The following is a 23,006-nucleotide window of genomic DNA, read 5'->3' on the forward strand; positions in this document are numbered from 1 at the left end:
GGCTTAATAAATCTTTCTAATGTTTTACAGATTTGGCTTTTAATGGAAAGAGTTCTTAGCCAAAGCATGTAGTGCCTGGAACACTGAAATAATTTGGAATCGAAGCAAAACAGGGATGTTTGGGTCTAACTGATATTAGGAGGCAGTTAAGGAAACTTGACTATTCAGCTGTGTAATCAGTGCATGGTAGGAGATTATACAGTCTGATAAAAGTGAAAAATATTTTTTTTTTTTTTAGTCAGCTTTAGTCAAATGCTAGAATGTTGAGGAACATATTCTAGTTGAGAAGAAACCAGAAGAGCTTTGATTTCAAGCTCTAGGAACAGAGCTGCTAACACTAATTAGGACCTACCCAGCTGATTGAAGGGTGGAATCAGGCATGGGCCATTCATGTAAGAGTTGGACTTCCACCACAGAATATTTTGTTATTCGGTGATACTTTGCTTAGAGCTTACTGTCTCTGCAGGGTCATGATGCCAACCTGTTAGGCTTGGAACAGAAGCTCCTGCCAAAGGCAGGGGGGCAGCACAGGATTCAGCACAGAGCAGCAGCAGCACAGACTTGTCACAGCGCTGCAAGGGCTGTGTGGCACAGCCCAGGTAACTGACCTGGCACAGCTGTGTGGCACAGCCCAGGTAACTGACCTGGCACAGGGATGTCACCAGCAGCAGCAGCACAGCCATGTGACACAGCCCAGGTATCTGACCTGGCACAGCCGTGTGGCACAGCCCAGGTATCTGACCTGGCACAGCTGTGTGGCACAGCCCAGGTAACTGACCTGGCACAGGGATGTCACCAGCAGCAGCAGCACAGCCATGTGACACAGCCCAGGTATCTGACCTGGCACAGCCGTGTGACACAGCCCAGGTAACTGACCTGGCACAGCTGTGTGACACAGCCCAGGTAACTGACCTGGCACAGCCGTGTGACACAGCCCAGGTATCTGACCTGGCACAGCCGTGTGACACAGCCCAGGTAACTCACCTGGCACAGCCGTGTGACACAGCCCAGGTAACTCACCTGGCACAGCCGTGTGACACAGCCCAGGTGTCTGACCTGGCACAGCCGTGTGACACAGCCCAGGTATCTGACCTGGCACAGCCGTGTGACACAGCCCAGGTAACTCACCTGGCACAGCCGTGTGACACAGCCCAGGTAACTCACCTGGCACAGCCGTGTGACACAGCCCAGGTGTCTGACCTGGCACAGCCGTGTGACACAGCCCAGGTATCTGACCTGGCACAGCCGTGTGACACAGCCCAGGTAACTCACCTGGCACAGCCGTGTGACACAGCCCAGGTATCTGACCTGGCACAGCCGTGTGACACAGCCCAGGTATCTGACCTGGCACAGCCGTGTGACACAGCCCAGGTAACTGACCTGGCACAGCTGTGTGACACAGCCCAGGTATCTGACCTGGCACAGCCGTGTGACACAGCCCAGGTAACTGACCTGGCACAGCCGTGCCACCAGCGCCCCCTGCTGGACGCTTTGCAGAACTGCGGCCGCACAGCCCCTGTTCGCAGCGCCTTCGTGCGCTCGGTGCTCCTGTAAAGGGTTTTCCTCAAGTGTTCCAGCGGGCTGTATTTGGGTGATTTAGCGCGCTTTGGGGTGTCAGTGCGTTCATGCAGGTGTTGCAGAGCAGGGGATTCCTTACCATTGAGAAGCCATGTGATGTGGGGCACAGGGACCCCTCCCACAGAGCACTGCAGCACAAAGTCTTGCCCTTCGCTCACAGTGCATCCTTTCAAGACACTGGAAAAGCAAGGAGCAACCTCTTCAACTTTAGGCCCTTGAAAAGCAAAATGAAAACAGTTCCTTTAACTGAAATTGATGAAATTAGCTTTACCACTTAGAGCCTTTTTCTAAGTATGCTTAGATGACATGGCTGGGCTAGCCATGGTGAAATGTTTTATTGGGGGATAGAAACCATTTTGAGCAGCAGACTGGTATAAAGAAGGGATTCTTCTCTCATCTCCTAGGCAGGCATTGCTGGGCTTCAAGCTCTGTTTTAGGTGGTGATTTCCTACGCCAGAATCCATCATTTGCAGCCCATCACTAGCATATTAGCAGAGAGCTCAGCACAAAGAAGAGGATGGACAATTCTCTCCTCTTGTCTGTCTTCTCCCAGTCCCTCTCCCAGTGAGAAACAGTGTGGCTTAAGGATGCGGTTTATAGGTTTCTCATGAGACAGAAAGAAATTATCTTGGGTATCCTGGTTTAACTTCAGGCACAGTAAATAGAGAAAAATTGCATGAACATGGATCCAGAACAAAACTTAAAACCAGGTGAAAACATTAGGAAAACTGAGGACAGGATTTGCTAGACCCAACAAAAATTTCAATCAGATCAGTAAGACACTGCTGGCAAGCTTAAAATAATTTGTTACTGGGACATGTTCTTGAATTTAGCAAATAATAATTCTCATTCCTTCCCCTTTCTTCTTATTCACTCTACTGCACAGAATTGGTTTGTACTCAAAAAACATTTCAAATTTGGGGTGCAGAAATGCTAAGCAACTTCAGAAAAACTAAATGCAGAACAACAATAAACCCACTGACAGGCTGTATTAAATACAAGCATGAACAGGAAACCTGAGTAGAGAATAGGCCTCCCTGTGTGCAAACCATGTATTGAGATGGTTTTAGCTGTACAAACAACAAAACCCACAATATGTCAGAAGGGAAACTGATGCAGAAAGTGGCTTGCCAGCTCTCACACACCACTTTATTCACAGAGGTAGGAATCAGAATTAACCTGCACTGAGAAGTCAAATAAAAATTATGTATTAACCACCATCTTAAAAAAGCCCAGCCACAGTTTCCAAAGTGCAAATGGGCTCACAAGAACTTACTTCTGACAGTTAACAACCAGCTGGTGGAAGTCTGGCCTTTGGGGTTGACTGCTGTACAGCTATAAGATCCACTGTCCCTCAAGTAGGCTTTCTTTATCCATAGGCAATGATTTCCATCTTCCTCATATATTTGGACATCTTCTCCAGCTTTAATAGGTCGGCCTTCTTTGCACCACTCCACATCTGGTTTTGGCTTCCCTGAAACTGGACAATAAGACATTTGGATTTTTATGAATAAGTATTCATAATTATTATTACTTAGTATATATTTATTTAGTACTATTTATTTTAGTATAAATTTGGTACACTTTACCCATACACAATTTTATAAAACTTAATGGGCAATAGACAAAACTGTTGTCAGAAAGTTTGATATTTCTGATCTTCTAAAACTTCTTGGCCAGTCCATCTCTTAAAATAACAAATTCTTGGTAACATGTAAAACCATATCTGAAAAAAAGTTTCTGGCTGAAAACTGTTGTTCTAAAAATCACAGACAAAATGGATATGAAACTGAAACAGAGAAGGTTCTGTTCAAACACAAACCCTTCTTTACTCAGCACTGGCACAGGTTGCCCAGAGAGGTTGTGGACTTTCCCTGCCCTGGAGATACTCAAAAGTCACCTTGATACAGTCCTGGGCCTGCCTGAGGTGAGGCTGCATGAGCAGGGAGAAGGGCCAGTGAAAGCAACCCTGGTCACCATCTGCAGAGAGGATTCCCAGGAGAGTTTCTTGGATTACTTACTAAAGTGCATTAGGGACGTCCCACTGTGATTTCCCTGCAGACACCCTGCCTTCCATGTAAGAGTTTGTGCTTTGGGTCCAAAGCCAAACAAAAAGGCATTCGCTGGCTTCAGTGAAAGCTTCCCTGTTTATCTGTCATAGGGGCTGTGTTTCCCCACCAAACAGGGTCATGAATTAGTTAAAGGTTTCAAAGTGTGTGAAATACTCTGACAGAAAACAATTCATGTTCTTAGTAATATACCTGAAAAATAAAATGTTCATAATGTGCCAGTATCTTTGGAATCTTTTCTCCACTCCAAACGCTCTGGACTTGTGATAGAAATTATATTCTGTACTCATGGGGCAAGGCTCATCAAGAAATGAAATTGAAAAGAAAAGAAAAACAATTTCTTTCTCATTTCTGTGAACACTTTGAAGTGTAAATGTTATTTAAAAAAAAGCAGAAAAATGCTTCCAGATTATTTTTTCAAATTGCAATTAAAAAAAAAAAGAGAAGTATTCCAAATCTACTACCCAGATTCAGCAAAATGCAACTCTCATTACTCTTCTAAGAGGTTAAAACCCATTCATATTCTGTGGAGCAAACCCTAAACCTCCCTTCTAATTCTTACTTTATCATTTCAGCTGTTAGGAAGCACTGAGATAATGCTGACCAAATATGAGACATAAAAATAGATGCCACTAGGGACATGAAGTGACTGATTGTGTTTTCTCCTCTGATTGTTTTTGGCTCAAGGGCAGTGTCACTAATTACAGTTCTGGAAAAGTGTGCCATCCATTTTCTCTCTTGTACCCTCATATAAGAGGGTCTAAAGCTACCTCCTAGAAGAAGCAGCATTGGTTACATCTGGGGAAACCCCAGATGACAGAGGAAATGGACACTATGGCATAGGTTGGTTTGAACATTTCACTAAGTGTTGTGGAAACAGCACTGGATTCTGCATCTGTTTCCAAAAGGCTTTAGGAGGAGAGCAACCTTCAAAGAAGCAGGAATTGCTTTCCACTTTTACACATAGAAAGGGAAACCCTTTCTGACTAAACCCAGGGGCTCCAATAATTTTCATCCCTTTACCTTTGCTCTTGAATTTAATCTCCTGGCCTTCTGATGCTTGCAGGCTCTGCGGATGGATCTCAAACTGAGGGGGAATTCCCAGGGGCTCCCTCTTCTCCTCCATTACAGCCCCCTGAGCTCCAGACCTGTTTTCTGCTTCTCTAGTCCTGGGAATGCCGTGCCCTGTAGGAGGTGGAGTTTGTTGAGCTGACATCAGGAGCTGCACACCCCTTTTCCTGTTTTCACCCTGTCTGATGGAAGGGGCCTGGGATTCTGCCTTTGGTTCTGGTTGCAGTTTGACAGATTGTAGTGTGATGGTGCTTGAAGTTTTCTGCAAGACCTGAGGTCCCTTCTTTCCTTCTTTATGTTCTGTGTTGGTTTCTTGGTCCTGTCCTTGCTTACTTTCTTTGGCTTCTCTGGTGATGTAAAAGGACTCTTTCTTTGCTGGCACCCTGTCTTTGGTTTCAGCCATGAGTTCTGTGCTGCTGGATTTCAGCTCTTTAGCAATCCCATTGCTTGTTGCCTGTTTGAATTCTGAATTGTCAACAGCTTTAACAGCAAGTGTGGCTGGTTTTGGTGGCATGCTGAAGGAAAATGAGAAGTTTGGAGATACATGACACTGTATAAAGATTCATTATTATAATTATCAGTAATTACATAAATATATAAGCCCTCAGCAAAAAGGTGAATGGATTAACCTTTAAATTCTTTCACACAGATCAAGAAGATGGGTCAAAGACTTGAAGATGAAATCAGGGCTCAGACACTATGGCAACTCAGGAATTTCTGGATATAAGTCCACTGCTCAAGTTCTAACATGTTTTGTGAGTCAGACATTAACCTTGCATGCACTGCTTTAGATGGGAAGCAATTACATGAGATCTGAATGACCATGATGTAATACTACTTGATGCTTTAATAAATTGAGGTCATGTATAAAATAGCTCAAAATGTCACATAAAATAGTTCCCTAAATAGAAATGAAAATGTAAATTGTGAAGTCATTTTACTAATTCTAAGTATGGTGTCTTGTAATTCAGGTAATTTGAAAACAGGACTGATAGGAAACCAGACCAAAGTCTCGGGGAGGAAGAAGGGATGTCGGCACCTTAAAAACTTGACTGGATGTAACAATATCAGCTATGGATTTATTAGGAAGAGTTTCTCAGAATTATGATTGATCTGCTGCTCAGTACTTTGGGAGCACTAGAGTAGCTGACTAAATGGGGACTTGAATCCAAGCCTCCTTCATTGAAGGTGACTGCCTTGATCCCTAAGCTGTTACCTGTAGAGCATTGTCTGTATCTAACACTCACACAGAATTACTCCAGGGCAGAATTGGAACACATCTGAAATAAGGGCAGTAATTTCTAGCCCAGCCCTGTTTTGCTACACTTGGTGCCATTAATTTATTCTCTTGGGGAGACTTGGGATATTTACAGGGGTACTTTTCTTCAGCCAGAGTTTGATGTACTGTTTGAGATTTGCAGTTACAACTGTAAGACTTTGTAATTTACAAAACATCTATTTTTGTGTGTGTGTGTGTGTAAATAAATGATGGAGGATGCAGAACTGCTCTGGAGAACCACATGCATGGGGAGTTCTGCTTCCAGTGCTGCACAGTTTCATTTACACTAAACTTACTTTCAAGTATGTTCCTAAAAATCACACAGATCTGAAAAACAGAATAGCACAGGATTTTCAATTCCACTTTGCAGTTAGGACAGTGTGAGCATGCCATTCAGAAATCTCATCCAGGGCATGTGAGAACAGCTTAAACATCCCAATGACTAAAAGCAACTGGCCTTCATGAAAGTGTCTTACCCAGACAGCCTTGAACTTTTCATTCTTGCATTTTCCATTAATGAAGAAAAGTAATTTTGTAATATAATTAAAAATATGATTGTGATTTAATTTTAAAAATCCTGATAAAGGCCTAAATATTTTTTTTCTTTCTTGTTACTTTACCCCCATACTTTTGTATGTGTTTTCAGACAGCAGCAAAGACCATGGCCGTACCATGTTTAGTGGTAAGAACAACCAGCTCAGTACTGACAAGGTGCACTCAACATTAACTCCAAAAATGAAGACCCTCTGGTACAGCATACAATTTCTGCTCACATAGCTTGGTTTTTTTTTAAATTTTGCTTTTCTGAACCAGACCAGAACTCTGTAATTCATAATGTTACCACCAGTTCCACCAACTATTTCCTATGAGTCTACCAGGACAGCTGAATCGGGCAGCAAGAGAGAATTTTATTCCAAGTAAACATTTTCTGACTTTCAAATATAGACTGAACCCCCAAAAATGTATCACTTTGTGAAGAAAGCACATGCAGTAAATGCCAAAATCAGTGCACTGCAATTAAATTGAGAAAATACTCCAGTAAAAACATACCAAGGTGGCTGAGTGTATGTATCGGTCTTATCTGGACCTGAAATATAAAAGAAGAAAGAGGTAAATTAAACACACAATACTGTGCACAATTCCAAAAATTTGGAAGATTTTAAGGAAAAAAATATACTTAAGAACCTTCACTCTTCAAATTTTCAATGCATTAAAGTCAAGATTGACTATCACCACACCTGAAATTGATACAGACAACAGGAAGCTGCTCAGCTGAAACACAAAGAGGTCTTGGTCCATTTTGAGACATTGCTGCATCATATTCTCATAACCCTGCAGAATTAAAGGTTCAGGGACCCTCAAAAGCTCTGTGTTGGGGGAGAGATGTATGGAAGAGATTCCAATTGGGAAGCAGCTTATCAAATCTTATGGTAATGCCGTAGAGTTTTTAGAGGCAGAGAAAGACAAACCATCGATCAGTCCTACACCTGAGCAGGCTCACAGTGAAACAGCAGCAGTCATCTGGCTAAAACACAGAACCAAGTCAACAGGAGTAAAACCTCCCAAAACCTGGACCCACCTGTAAACGTTTAACAACCCATTTGCTGTGTAGCAAGAATTATCATGATTAACATGAACAACTCAAAAGCGAATGCATCACATTTCTTCACTTTGCAACACCACCAGGAAATCTGGGACCATGGCTGAGTTATATTGATTTGCCAAGGTGCAAACTCATCAGCTGCATTAATAAAACGGAGCACATATTGACCCACAATCACTCTCCTGATTTGTAATCCTCCATGAGTTCTCAAAAACCTTGACAATGTTTGTTTCTCTTGGGGGCAGCACGAGATAAATAGTTGTGAGGCGAGAAATGCCATTCTAGGTCAAATATGAACCACATCTCTCCATTACCCCCTAAGTAAGATTTCAGGACGGAATTTGTTTTCTCCTGGTCAGATCAAAGCTGCACCTATGCTGTTGCCAGCTGTGAGACTAGAAACTACAGTAGAATGACATGTAATAATTAATTTGCAAGATAAAAAATCTTTCAAGTCATCAACAAGCACTTCATAAAAATGCTTTCAGAGTCTCTGCCTCAGGGAAAAGACAAAATCATGTGATGGGTAATATCCCCATCTCCACTGTGTTTTGTAAGCAAAAATTCACATCTAAATGCTTGGACTTGCTATGACATTCAGAGTGACCAAAATAATCTATTTACACACAAACAAAAGTTGAGATGAGAGAGGGGAAAAAACCCCATTGACCTTGTTTCAATAAACCTGTCAAACAGTAACAGAAATATAGAAATTAAAACTGAAAAGACTGGATAAATGCAGAAAAGGAAGCTTTGTAACTACTGGTTGCAGACAAGACAATTCCATGCAACCCTGTCTATTAAAAGAATATTTCTTCTTCCCTCTTCACCTTCCACTCAGGGAAAACATAGAGCTATTGGAGGAAAATATCTATATATGAGATTACATGTCTTTGAAAGAACATGTAGTACTTCTGAGCCACTTGATTGTCTGCTAACATCTTGTAGCAACTCTGGCAACCTGATCTAATTGATAATGAAAGAATTAGGTATTATTTATTGAGGTTAGATAAATGGAATCATCCAATTAATCAAGAGCATTGCAAAAGAGTGCCCTTTTTACCGACCTGCACTAATCCAAGAAAGAATGGATTATTCAGAGATGTGGTCAGCCTCTGAAGCAAACATATACCACAACTGACTTTGTGACCCCAGTTCTGCATCATCTCTCAAGGCAGATGTAGCCATTACAGAACAGAAAGCTCACCACTCCAGGGAGAGCAATTAGGAATGGAGTTTTATGTTTAGATAAAAGACTTATTGAAAGAAACAGGCCCTTTTGTACAACCTCTGTTGAAGAGGCAAACTGTTGTAGAAGCTTCTACAATGGCTTCATCAGATAGGAACTTACAGATAAAAAGTACAGCTTTAATTTGTAGAAAGGTCAGCTGTGGTTCTGAGCATCCCAAAAGTACATCCATTTCTTATTTATGTTCTTGATACCTTACAGAATGACAGCATTGATGTGAAACTAAAAGTCTTGCAACAAAAACTCACTGCTGGGTGCATATGTAACCCATTGAGCTCATGACTGCAGCTGAAGCCAGCAGCTGTGGATTTAGTTATTTAATTGGGTCCAGTGACTGCTTACCCACTGACTGAGGAACTTCCTCTTTAGTGTGCTTGCTGAAGGCTGTATGATTTTGAGGCTGATGCAACAGGCACCCTAAGAAGCATCAAACTGCAAAATGAGCTGTATATGATAATGCATGTGTGAAGTAGAACATTCTACTTGGGCAAATATATTTGTTGCCTTAACAAGCAGTGAAATAGGTTGGGTTGGGAATTGAGAAGACTGAATTTTAATCTTATTAAGATAGGTTTTTTTTCTCTCTCATAATTTAGAATTATGCTCTTTTACTTTACTTTCCTAGTTCTACAAATATGGATAGAATTTTGCCTCCCATAAGGGAGTTGGTATAAATGTGCATCTGGTGCTAGTACTCAACAAATACAAAATTAATTACTGATTATAATGACAAGTGCTGGGTTCCATTTGCTGAAAATCAAATTAATGTTCAAAACATAGAAGTCAAAGTCACAGTAGAAGTGAAAAGGCATTTTTAAAGAAATCTGTTACAAAGCACTTGGATTGCCTTTTTTTCCATTGAACCAACACAATTTTTACAGCCGTAGCATGCTCCAAGCTATCACAGCATCATTTAACAAACAGAGGGAGAGAGAAAGAAAGAAGAAGAAAATGAGAAGAAACGAATGTTTTTTGTAAACATCAAGAACACAACCAGAGACATTTTAACAGAATATCTGTGGCTCCTTTTCTCTCTCCTGCAAACGCTTTGCTGTACCTTGAACGGTGAGTTCTGCAGACACAGACGCCTTCCCAGCGCTGTTCACCACTGTGCACGTGTAGATTCCTGAATCAGCAAGCTGAACATTTTGGACCTCCAGGAACTGGATGCCTGTTCTCTCATACATGTTGAACCGCTCATTTTGCTGTAACTGAATATCACCCTGCAAACATCACAAGGCACCATGAGACAGTAGCTATTGCCAAGAGAAGGGGAGCAAGAATTTTTTAGTAAAACATTAGGTCAAACTGCCTTTTTCCTATCCTTTAGCCAAATTCCTTCTAGGAATAATACTCATATGGTATAAACAAAAGAATAAATTGTGCCCAAAATTCTGTAATTAACATCTTCAGGAGGCTTCCTCCTTCCTCTCTTTTGCCACCTACTCATCTCAGTTTGGTTTTGGCCTTTCCCTGTTTATTATACCCAGATTCCTTGAAAAAATTCTTTTCATTGTATGTGGGTTCAAACCAGTTTTATGTTCCTGTTTGTTCCAGGAAGTCAAATGCTTTTAACCAAAAGCTTCCAATCTGGAGAGTAGTTCTCTATTCCTCCAAAGTTACATCCAAAGATATGGCTTTGAGGCAGGAAGAAATGTGTGTAGTTCTGTGCTCTGTTACACAAACTAGATGATCACAATGACAATCCTTGCCTTTAAATTCTACAAAGCAATTGACCAATACCTCATCTGTGAGCAAATCAGTGCTTTTGCCTCAGCATCAGCCATTAAGAATGAATGCCTTGCTATCAGATACCACAGCTTCTCCCATCGTAAGTTTAGGAAGGGAAAGCCTACAAATCTACTATTTTACTTGGGCAGTAAACATTTGAGAAGTATCACAGTATTTACAGATACTGTCATTCTTGAAGTCTACCAACTTATTGCTATCTGAGTGCTTTAGGTCCTAATGGAATTTTAAAAAGCTAGTTCATACCTAGGGGTTGGTAATGATACAGAAGCTTCTGCTCCTTGCAACTTAACAAGTAAGAAAATTATACAGACAATAATAAGCAGAGTCAGATATTTACAAACAGGTTTAATAATTAGTTCTGAAAAGTGCTATTTTACTTCTTGATAAAGCTTCCATGCTGTTAGGAAGGTGGTCATCTATTGGTTCTACAGTAGCCAGATGTGGTCCAGCAGATATGTAAGTTAATTTCCATGATATAGAAGGTAACAATCAATAGTAAAATATTTTATATAACCTCCAGCAAACTGCAAAAGAAAATGTATGGAGAAGTACCAAAGTGTAGATGCAAACTGCTGAATTGGTACTCCCTACTTGCCATTTAGCATACAGCCCTGAACAAAGAGAACTGAGTGACAAATCCTGTTTTGCATGGAGCTGCATGGCTGGAAAACCTGAGTGAGCCTGGTGGGACAGGAACCAGACTGTGGTGGAGCAGCTGCACTGCAGAGTCCCAGAGAGCCAGCAGGTCCCACAGAATGGACCTGGAAGGAGAGGCAGACTCCAGATAGAGCCCCTAGCTGAAGGAGATGTCAGGGAGCACTTCTACTGCAAGAGGCTGCCTGTTTGGGGATGTAGCCTGATATCCTTATATTACAGACAAGGATAGTCTGGAATAAAGCAGACAATGACTTGGAAGCATTTCCTTGTTCTCTGAGAAGTTTTCTGAGGATTTTTTTTTTGTTTCTTTCCCCCCGCCCCAACCTGGAGATATCAAGACAAAATAGAAGCATTGATAAGAGTTCTGTTTTTTTCTGTTCGCTATATAAGGCATTACCTTGTAGAAGGGTGGAGGGGAGCAGGATGCCACCAGAGCAGTCAAATATTTGCTCTTCCAAATCAAAGAAAGTAACTGTAATTCTCTAAAATACTGACAGTTTCAGTAAAAATGGCCCAATCAGTGTAATACCTAATTTCACCTGAAAATTCTCTCCTTACAAAGAAAGAAAATGTGTTTAGAAATCTTGTGTATGCCCAAAGGGGACATAGACACCTAAGACTTCAATGTGCGTTTCATCCTTTCAAGTCACAAAATTTCAAAAGAGAAGGAAAACATAAGCTTTTGGGGAAATCATACCTTAAACCAAGTTACTTGAGGCTGAGGTCGTCCTGTTATTTTACATGAGAATTTGCCTGTTTGGCCTTCACGCACAACAACTCTGCTGGGTTTTGTAGCAAACTTGGGTGGACTTTCTCCCCAGATGCTTGGCCTCTGCTCCACAGATGGAACAGCAAGTCTTGCCCTGCAAAGGCAATTGACATTCTGGTTTTACAGAAGAGCTGGAAGCTGTTGTGGTTAGAGCTGGAAGCTGTTGTGGTTAGAGCACATGTCAGGAAGCATTTCAGACCTGTGGTCTGCCAACAAGGGTATATCACTGGCGGCAAACTAGACTGTAGTTGCACGATATTTTTCTTGGCCATGGAAGAAATGGAAATGCTGGTGATGACTGCTCTTGATTCCACATGCAACTAAACAGTGTTATGTTATGCACCCTCATCTGGCATACACAGAGCAGATCTTGGGGACCATTTCAGTTGTTCATAAGCAGAGCTGGGAAAACCAAAAGATAGGAAACACTGCATGCATTTAGTTTTCCCCATTTTCTGGTTTTCAGTTGCCTCCTAGGAGTTTATTTGTGCAAACTCGTTTACTGTTCATAGGTTTTTATAATGTAATTTGTTTCATTCTTGAGTGCAATTGGTACAGTAATTTCTGATTTATGAATCAGCACCTTGGTTTTGCACATTTCTGACATGTCCTGGTAAATAGTTTTAGTCTGGGGAAGACTTTTATTTGTAACCTCATTTGCTACAATGTTTTTAAAGCAAATATGAAGAGGGCAGAAAACCAAAGTATGCCTGTCCCAGGTGAATTACTGTTAAGTGTAAATGCCCAGCTCTACCTACATGGCTGATACACCTGGGAAATGACATGTGGGATGAAACTAAATTGGCATCAGTGACTGCAGTCCAAAACTGTAAACAGCTACACAACCATAAAACATAAAACATCGAACAGCATTATAGCATGAAAAAAACCAAAAAGGTGCAACTTCAGGTCTGTTAATGTCAAAGGGAACACACTCACTCTTTGCTCTGAAGCCTTGGTACAACAAAGACACATTAGCAGATGGCAGATGGTGATTTCTTTTCTTTTCCTCTTTTTTTTTTTTTAACATTTAATTTCAAGCAAATGGAACAATTTTTAAGGCCTTCTTTTCCAGATGGCCTTTTACCACATGCAAGTAAGATGTGTCAGTACCTCAGCATTTCTACCAGGTGTCAGATACTAACAGAGACCCCATCGCCTCAGTCCAAGGTGCTGCCAAGACATGGTGGTTGCCATATGGGCAGCTCCAGGTTTCTAAGCAAGAGATGATACCATAATGAAAGGATTTACATGGGTAAGAGGACCAGAAAATATTGAGAGAAGGGTGATTGTAACATGCTAAAATGAAAAGCACTTTATCATATAATTAAATATCTGATAGCTTTTAACATCTTCTCCCTCATACTACCACTAAAGAAGAAAATAAATGTGTACTAAAGAAGTCTTTTAGTAACCATCTTTAGGTGGTGAGTCTATATTTATATATCTGTACACATAACAAATTAAAAGAAAGTCAACTACTAGCTGGCCTGGAGCTTTATGGCTGGTTCCTAGATATGAACACATGAAAATGTATAATTTTTTTATTCCTCTCCCTTCTCTTACCATAGAATTATTAATATTCAATAGGAGGAAAACACAGGAGCATGAAAAGTGAGGACAATCACTCTAGCTGTATACAATACAATGGATTAGGAGAGTGCTTTCTAAAGTCTGAGTATACAACAAAACCTAACAGCAACCTGAAGTGTTCTTTCTTGTTTGATTATTTATCCTGTGTGTATGTGTGTAGGTAATTTGCAATACAGAATTTATCATGTAAAATCATGTATCCTGATTACTCAGTTCTACTTACCATTTTCAGTGTTGTAATCTGTTAATTTTAAAATTAAAAAATAAACAATTTTCATATCAATTATGAAATTAAACACTCCAGTTTTAACTGTCTGTATTTTAATCACTAACATAATCAGAACATGTATTTTTGCCTACATCCAGAGTGACTCAGTGCCAGAGATATAAGTCAGAGAAAATTCTGCTTAAATTCAAACTATTTATAAAGAAATTAATTCAACTGTTGGAAGAATTAGGCCTGAGGCTTTCAAGACAGTGACATTCACGTAATTGTAAATGCTTACTGAAGTGCAGAAAGTACAAGTAGGCTTTTGTGTGCCAGCTTACATCACCCCATCAACTGTTCCTGGTAAAGTTACTCAAACCAGAACAATTATTTCTTCTGGACTACAGTTTACCCACTGTGTTGCTTGGAAATATTTAAATTCTTTGTGCAAGAATGCTGATTTCACTTGTTTTTATTTCTTACTGATGACTCCTAAAGCAGTATTTGCTCTGGCTTTAAAAAGAGACTGTCAGCTCATGGAAGTTGTGGAGAAGGATTCTTGAATATCAGAGAGCAGAGAAGAGGGTGCAAAATTACAGCAGAGGAGGGTGCAATATTTAGGCATCAGCAGGATGTTCTGTTTTCAGCCACATTAATTCCTCAGTCAGTGTGCTGGAGCAGTAGCTGTGCATCTTCCTGACTGCCTCAGCACTCTGCTTAGCCAGCAGCTCTCACAGTAGCTACTCTGCTTGGGGTAAATGGAGACTTTTAGAAAGAGTAATTTTACTTGTTTTCCTACCAAAATATACTTAAGTATCTGTTAAACAATATCCAAGCCAGCAGACTGCTTACCCAGAGGTTTTGGCACTGGATGGCAGGCTGTATTTCATCAAGGAGTTTCCTGTAAGCATAAGACAGAAAGACAGGAAGTCAAAAGTTTTGTCAATTACTTTATCACTAATTATCAATTTTTATCACTAATTATCAAAGTTTTGTCAATTATCACTAATTTGGGAATTAGTGATAACAAAGACTATGTAAATTTGCATTTCTCCAGGTTAGAAATAAAAAGGCAGAATGCAACACCTGCAGTATAAGGTTATGTCATCTGTAGTTCAAAGTTAGGCTCTCCAAGTTCAAAACCAAGCTTTAGCAGAGTTGCTGTCTAATCCCCAGCCTCAGTTGTAACAATGCTGAAGATTATTAATGAAAAAATACTTTTTTGAATGACCACTGTCTAATTTCTACAGTGCACCAGTACTTCAAATTAAGATAGCAGGAGGTTTTCAGACTGCGGAATAGGTTTTTACTTGGCTGGGTTTTCAGTCCTGTGCCAGCCCGAAGCACCTTTGCTGCAGATGCCCCAGGAGTGGTCCCTCGCTGCCGTGGCAGGAGGGAGATGCCGCAGGAGCCCAGCGCCATCTGCCGCACACAGAGCCCGGCCGGGGACACCCGCAGCAGCAGCAGCAGCAGCGAGCACACATCTGTGGGGCCGGGGAAAAACACCTGTTCTAGAGCCTTATGAGAGTCCACATCACTGTCAGACAGGACAGCCATGCAGATAGAGAGATTAGGTCATGTTTCGGTGACTCGTTTCAGCAGGCAGCCCCATGTGTGCTTATCTTTGCGGAGAACAGAAAACAAAAAAAGCCCCAAACCCCCTGTGCTTTGCTATCTTGATGGATAAAGGGATTTTAGAACAAAGACCATATAATTCTTACAGTCAGAGAAATTAAGTCTTTGGGTACTGCCCCAAAGTTGTTTTGAACTGCAGCAAAAACCAGGTCAGAAAAACTGATATGAAAATGACTTCTAAAAAATCCTTCACCTCCATGTAAATTGTCGCTCATAAGACTGTCACAACTTAAAACAAGGGGAAGAATAATTCACATAATTTTTGTGACAGAAGGCAGTAGCAATCATGTCAGATCTATGCATATTTCAGTATGTACTCTGAGTATATTAGAGTTTTTGACTCTGAATAAATCCAAATACTGACAGTTTCAGGACTGCTGCAGATTTTTTCTTTTCTTCAAGAATTCAAGACAAAGTTGTGACCTGAGAGGTTTTGATATTCAACAGGTCTCTAATATGACCAAATTGCAAGAGGAGAAGCAGTACAATTGATTTCAATCCTTCCCTGGCTTTGTGTCACTCTTTAAATTTTAAATTTGGCAGTTTGCAACTATCTAATATGCAGATGTGCTCTTAAAAATTCTTGGGTTTGATCCTGGCTGTTTCCTGTCTGACATTAAGCATGCAATTACAACCAGGCATGCAGCGTCGCAGTTTTTGTCCTGAGTGGTAATTTTCCATGAAAATTACAAAGTTTAGAACAAAGCCTTTAAAGCTAGGACTTTTGTTACCTGCACATCATCACCCACACCTGAAACAGAACTCACACTTTATCTAACTGTAGACATGTAGCTCCCTGCACAATGTCTTAACCTGTGAAATGCAGTAAATGAACCTTACTCTTGCATCAATGAAAAGTGATGTGTTGTGATTTTAACCAGACTGTTTAGCACACCTTGCTCTTTTACTTAAACTATAATCACCAAAACAACAGTTTAAGAATCTTCTGACCTTCCACTGTCAGTTCCACGGTCACTTGACGAATCCCACCATCATTTGCAGCCTCACAGGTGTATTTGCCACCATCACCTTCCTGCACACCTTTGATGACCAAGCTGAACATGCCCCGGATGCTGCGGTCCACAACGTAATGGTCTCCCTCTGGGACGGGATGCCCATTTCTGTACCATGTGATCTGTGGCTCAGGGTAGCCTCTGACCTGGTAAGATGTGAGAGAGAGAGTGGAGAAAGCAGGTAAACTTAACAAATGATGATATCAGGAAGAAATGTTGGACATCTGGCAATGCAGTGGAGAGTTTTTGACACATATTCTTTAATATATCTGTTAAAGACATACTCTTTGCAAGCCAAATGGCAGAAGATAATGAAATGCAAAAAACTCTTGGATAAGCCAAACTTAAAATCATAAGTCAGGCAGATAGATACTCATGCAGAAAAATTTCCTACTAGAATGGTTTCTCTGCAAAAATAGTGAGAGTGCCAATGAAAAATCCTGAGACCTGGGTCCCTACTGCTCAAAAATTCAAAAAAAGGGCAGTAATGCTACTACACCTCTGAGTGTGCAAGAGTGCAAGGCTGTTGGACCAAATACTTTTAGCATGGTTGCCAAGGATTTGGCTTATAATGTAAATCTGTACTCAGCCATCTAGTTTTCAAATGTGCTGAGACATAGTAGCTCCTGACAATATACAGGCAAAAAATGCAGACACATACCAAATTCTGTCTTGATCTTTAGAAGTAGAAGATAAGGTGGTGCAATTTGAGAAAGCATCATTAAGGGTCATTCTCATGTTATGGCAGGAGAGGACTATAAGCACCTACATATAGTCACACATTTGTGTGTGACTCAGCTCAACTTAAAGAGACTCCTGGTCTACCCAAAGGAAGAAATTTCAGCAAAATGAACCAGTCCTTTTCTCATTAAATAACAACCACACTGGTATATCCCTGCCTCCTATGGCATTCATGATACCTTCAGATTTACAGGCAGATCCTCGGCTGGTGTAACTGAGAACTGAGTTATCGATTTGCAATTGAGCTCTTGAAACTTGATGAGGATCTGTGACTTTCTTTTGCAAAAAAATGGGGAAAGCAGACATACACCAGTTTCCACCAAATAAAAAAAACTACTCAGGCAAAGGTTCTTCCTCTGCTTTGTGAGAAATGCCATCATCTTTGAGGGTCACTTTAGAATGTGTTAATTGTTAGCTCGCTTGCCAAGTCATCATAACAACTCCTGATTGCAGTACTCCTTTCCTATCCCCCCTCTGATATGTCAGCTCTCCATCTCCTGACTCTTTGATCCTTTGCCTACAAGCCATGAAGAAACTGAGTGAATCAAGATGAGCTGGAATGAGTAATAGTCATGGCTGTGTTTGCTCACTGGGAAAGAAGCAATGTAGCCTTCTGAACTACATATCAAAATTTGGCAACTGAGCAGGAAGTCCCTTCAACCTCCAGGTGGGCAAAATATTGATGATCTGTCTTGAAGTGAAGAAGGCTTGGTTGTGGTTTGGGCAAATTTCTCCCAGCATTCTCCTCTCAGTTTCCAATTCTCATTTCAGCTCTTCTTTCTCTGACTGCACAGCACTTACTTTGCAAATGACAATATTTAGCCAACCAGCCTTACCCATTTTTAGGCTTTCTTCTTTAAAAACCTTTAATTTTTAATCCAGCTCCACCTCACTCCAGCTGGGTTTCTCATCTGCTGCAGCTAAACCTACAGCTGTCAGAATTTTTTCTCTTTCCTTTAAATATTGGGATACCAGTTCAGACAAATTAATTTTGCCAGTGATGTGGTGACCTCTTCTCCCTGGCACTACTTACTCAATATTTAAGGACATTAACATTTGCCACAAGCTGAATATGCTGAATAAACTGGAGAAACTTTCCACTTCTGGTATAATTTCTCAAAAATTTTTTTAATCTATCTTTAACTAAGCAAAAGCCATATTCCATGAAGTACAAATTGTGGGATCCTGCACAATGGGGGGCTGACTTCTGTTTAAAAATGACACAGCATTTTTCTAAAGCTCTTTATGTCTTTTTCCAGTATTTTCTGATCAACAGCAGCTCCTTCTCATCCCAGACCCCTCACCCTACTCCAGCATATTGATTTAGTACTTACTCAGAGTGCTGGCTCCAAGGAATATCTTTCTCAGCACATTTCATTTTCAGAAAAAGGGAGTTGTGTAACAGCAATATGAGATTGTTACAATACTCTAACTCCAGTTGATAATGTGCTCACTGCCACAGAAAGTGACTCGCACCAAATTACTCTTTCTTACTATTGACTTGTCAATGCCCTCATACCTGTGTTTTCATTCTGGATTAAGAAACCAACAGAGAGATTAAGTGATTTACCCAAAGCCAGGGAGTATATTAGAGCGGAGCTACTTGTTCTCATTTTTGCTTCACTGGATATTAAGATTTACTTAAAATATTTGAGGCAAAATTGTTTTCACACTGATGTATCAAGTACCTACAGTACAGTAAAATGGGAGAGTAGCACTTCAATTGATGTGAAGACAGAAGCACCTTTTCAGTGGTTCTGTCTTCACATCACAGCCTCTTTACTAGCATCAATCTAGCCACATCTGTTTACAGCTGCTGAGATTCTGGCCTGCAAAAGAAAGTCATCAATTACACATCACCTAATATATTTACTGGTTTTTTTTTTCCCAGTTTATAACAATTTCTTCTGGTGATTTAATGGAATTCTTCAACCCAGCTCCAAAGGCCTCAAGCATTAACCTTCCATCACTTGTAACAGGGAACAATTGGGGTCAAAACAATGGGAAATACCCGTTTTCCTTTTCGATTTTGTTTTACAATATTCTTAAGTCCCTCTTGGACCACACAAGGCCATTTTTAGCTGACCCTTCAAGCTCTGATAGACCATTATGTATGTACTTCCAGGATCACATGGCTGAGGCTACATTAAGTATTTTTCCATTTCTTCTCTGTCTTTGTTTTGTACTTGCTCTGTCTGTATTAATGTGTTCATCCACATCTCTACCCTGAGGAAATGCCACACCAAAAGCTACAAACACAGACTATCAGCATTCCATTTCCTTTCAAAAGGTTGAGTCATTCCCTTCCCAAACTATGACTCTTTTTTTTTATTGAATTTTTTGTCATAAATGAAAAAATGGGAAAGCAGAAGTTTACAGAATTGTTCTGTTGCAAGGATTTATTTCAGGTTTGGGTTTGGAATGTGTTTCAAACTGAGCCAGCCCTCTCTGAAAAACATGATCATGCCATAAAAGTGTCAGGGACCCTTAAACAAATCACTGGTTACCAGATTTTGATCCTCATGGATCAATTCCAGAACTGCAGCAGGTTTTATATTCCTCCAAACCTTTCCAGAGCTCACTAAAAACATCTGCCTTGAATAAATCCACAGCAAAGAGAAATTTATCTGCTTATTTAATGCCCAGCAGCAGCATGCTATAACCCTTATTTACAACTTGGCCTGTGTGAGTATTGCCGGTCCCAGCGAGGCTGCAGCTTCTCTTTACCTGCTCTACAACAATAACAAGTGGAAAATTGACTGCAAGCAGCAAATAAACATTGTATTAGCACAAACACCAGTTTTGAGTTTTTGTCTGGACCATTCAAGTGCTTAGAGCTTTCCTGGAAAAGTCTGGTAAGGTAAAACAGTGCATCAACAGCAAGGGGAAAGAGCTGAGAGAGAACCTGTGGTGTGTGAAACTCCAGAGTTCAGGCTGTTCCACATCTGGGTCTCAGAGAATGCTATTGAAAAGGGATGGTGCTAGCTTCCCAAAGAAAATAAAAAAATACAAAAAATCCATGGAAGGTGTACAGTAAAGGACAGAATTATTAGAAAATGTGCCCCTACAAACTATTCCCCACTGTCACAAACTGAAAGGCAGACAGTGACCACAAACACCAAATATATTTAGTCATCCTTTTTCTTGTTCAAAAGCACAGGAAATATTTTCTAAAACTTGGGTTCTACCTATGCTCCATAAAAGAGCTGTTTATATATCAATTTCAAAAAACATAGGTTTGCCTACTTAAACATAGTTGCAGTATCAGTTTAAGGTAATGGGCTTATGGCTTTTAACCCTTTTGGCTTATGTTTTTAACTTCAAATTTATATTCTGCTTTTTAATAACGGCCTCTGGCTCCAGTGAGGTCAATAATGAGCACAAACACACAGCACCCAAAAAGAAGCAGTCATGAGTTACAATAAACCGAAGTGTAAGTGTGAAACATTGATGGGGGTGTGTACTGTTACTGAATATTTTTCAGTTTGACAGTAACACCTACAGACTATTAGAAATTATGGCAAACATTACATGACATATTCCAGCACCACATCCATTGTACTGGCTGAGGTGTTCAGTGCTTGATATTAAGGACTAGATAAATGTCCCATTTTGCAGTTTAAGGTCACACAGGCATTGAGATTAGGAAGAGCACAGCTATCAAAAGGATTTATTGGGTTGCAAAATCTCTCTGGATTACATCATATATAGACAGGCACATCAAAAATCGTACTAAGACTGGCAATGTTACAACTCTTAAGAAGTTGTTATTCAAAATAACTCCCTTCATAGAGATGATTTCATATACTGAAATATTAATTCACTAATGACTAAAATTCCTCTCAAGAGACAATCTTGCTCCCATGAAATCAGAATTTTAAAACATCCAGATTCTGTCAGCACACAGTGTTCAGTTGTGCTGGTATTTCTGTAGACTACCTTTGCCTTAATTCCCCAAAGCCCAGAATTAAGACCTATGTGTTTATAGTTCTCAATCATTGAATGAAAGAGTCAGTTTTATTTGGGTGATTCAATACATCTAAAGAAAATAGATTTTGAATACATTTGAAAGACAGAAATGTTATCTATTCACATGCAGGTAGTGTAGTTAGCACATTCATAGTTAGACTGTAATGTCTGGAAGCAGTAAAACGACACAAAAATAAAGTGTGGATGACCTGGGTAACAAATCATAAATGACAAATGGCAGTAATGAGAAATGCAAAATGTTTTCTAATCATATAGGTACCTGTAATGCAGAAGAGAATAAATTATTTCCCACATCCACAGTGGACTGGGCAAGCAATAAACTTTCAAAATAAACTAGCCAGTGGGCTGGTAGATGATATCTGTCAGCAGTCACCTCCTTTAAAGGAACAGCAGGTGTTTTGCTTATGTGGCTGCCTGCCTATCTTAACATTAATGAATGCCAGAAATTGAGGAAAGCTTGAGAAGGCTTTGTAGCCTATTCTCTGTTCCATGCCTACCTTCAGGAGGAAAACAGTAATTTCTGGGTTCTACATCTCAGAAAAGGCCATAGAGATCAGAAGTTGCAAAGGAATAAAATGAGGATAGCCTCAGCTAGAGTTGTCAGATGTTAGCAGAGCTTCCAAACATCTGCTTTTGGCAGGTGCTTAGAAGTCACCATAAGGAGACGTCAAGGGAGATGTGGAAAACTACTCAGAATGTCTGACAAAATCTGATCTTTATTCTGCTCCCTGCAAACTTGGCAGAGCAAATACTCATTTCTAGTGAGGAGTAAACTGCATGCACTTTTTGCAGAACTTAGAGTAATAAGCCATCAGATTGTATCAAGAAAGCAGCAGAAGAAACGCCATTAAATAGCATGAGACGTTTTGCAAGTGTAATTATAATCAAAAAAGTAAAGATACAGGAAAAAAATAACACACTTGAAATGTGGTAGCGACTGGATAGTGTTCCTCTTCTTCCTAGTGTTCTTCCTTGTCTAGGTATCAGCAAAAATAGAATATTATTGCCTTTATTGCAAGTTACATTTTAGATGGACTCTTCTGAAGGTCACATGATTGAAGACTCTCATGCAGCCCCAAGAAATTCAATCCAAACATTAGCAGCTGTTCTGTGGATGTGGCTCATCCTAGGTCCTACAAACAAAGAGGTGTTTCCCATAGTCACCAGAGGGCCAGAGCCCTCTATTTTACTTCAATCAAGAACCAATGGGTTTTGACCCTGGACCTTGAACAAAAGACTTGTGAAGGGACCTTAGCAGAGGATGCTACACCATAACATGTACTCTGTCCATGTAGACAGAGATGTGTTTCTCTCAAACTAGAGAAAAAAGCTGCTTCTTGTTTTAATATTTCATACTTCTGTGAACTCTTAATTTCAGTCTTAGGAAAGAAGCACTATAAAACTGTTGAGACTACAACATGAATGTTGAAACTACAGCCCACCTAATAGGTGCTATATTTTGATTTAGATTTAATTTTTACTGTTAGCGCAGGTGGGAAACATGGTTCTGGCCAGTGTGCCTCTTTTTAAGTCTTGTAACAAAACTTGTGTTATGCTCAAGCTGCAGTTTGCTTTAACAAATGAACAGCAGATGTTCTTGATAAAGGCAAGTGGACATGATACATTGTTAAGCTCCTTCTGAGACTTTAAACACACACAAACCATATCTCAAGAATAGTTTATCCCTTTTAAAAGTTTGCTTCTAAAACAGAGAACTTGCCTGGCAAGGTTAAACATTAAAATGTTAAATATTTGGAGACTTAGCTATGACTTTGCAAACAAAGCGAAAAACCTACCTC

The 23,006-nt window shown here is 40.2% G+C and overlaps 1 protein-coding gene across 2 annotated transcripts in view; it reads right to left on the bottom strand.

The window, feature by feature from the left end:
* The window catches only part of MYLK (myosin light chain kinase), a 197,044-nt gene that overhangs the window by 103,094 nt on the left and 70,944 nt on the right, over positions 1-23,006 (bottom strand). Inside the window, exons 3-10 of one of the 2 annotated variants that reach the window (XM_053947695.1) lie at positions 16,415-16,622; positions 14,681-14,729; positions 11,956-12,121; positions 9,907-10,072; positions 7,048-7,084; positions 4,671-5,233; positions 2,855-3,058; positions 1,658-1,792 (exon numbers count right to left, since the gene is read on the bottom strand). In XM_053947695.1, the coding sequence (XP_053803670.1) occupies positions 1,658-1,792; positions 2,855-3,058; positions 4,671-5,233; positions 7,048-7,084; positions 9,907-10,072; positions 11,956-12,121; positions 14,681-14,729; positions 16,415-16,622 (1,528 nt within the window). Of the gene's footprint in view, positions 1-1,657; positions 1,793-2,854; positions 3,059-4,670; positions 5,234-6,293; positions 6,325-7,047; positions 7,085-9,906; positions 10,073-11,955; positions 12,122-14,680; positions 14,730-16,414; positions 16,623-23,006 lie in introns of those variants that run through there. The other variant, XM_053947696.1, reaches the window with a different exon arrangement.

This window comes from Vidua chalybeata, chromosome 7, assembly GCF_026979565.1.
Source record: "Vidua chalybeata isolate OUT-0048 chromosome 7, bVidCha1 merged haplotype, whole genome shotgun sequence".
NCBI lineage: Eukaryota > Metazoa > Chordata > Aves > Passeriformes > Viduidae > Vidua > Vidua chalybeata.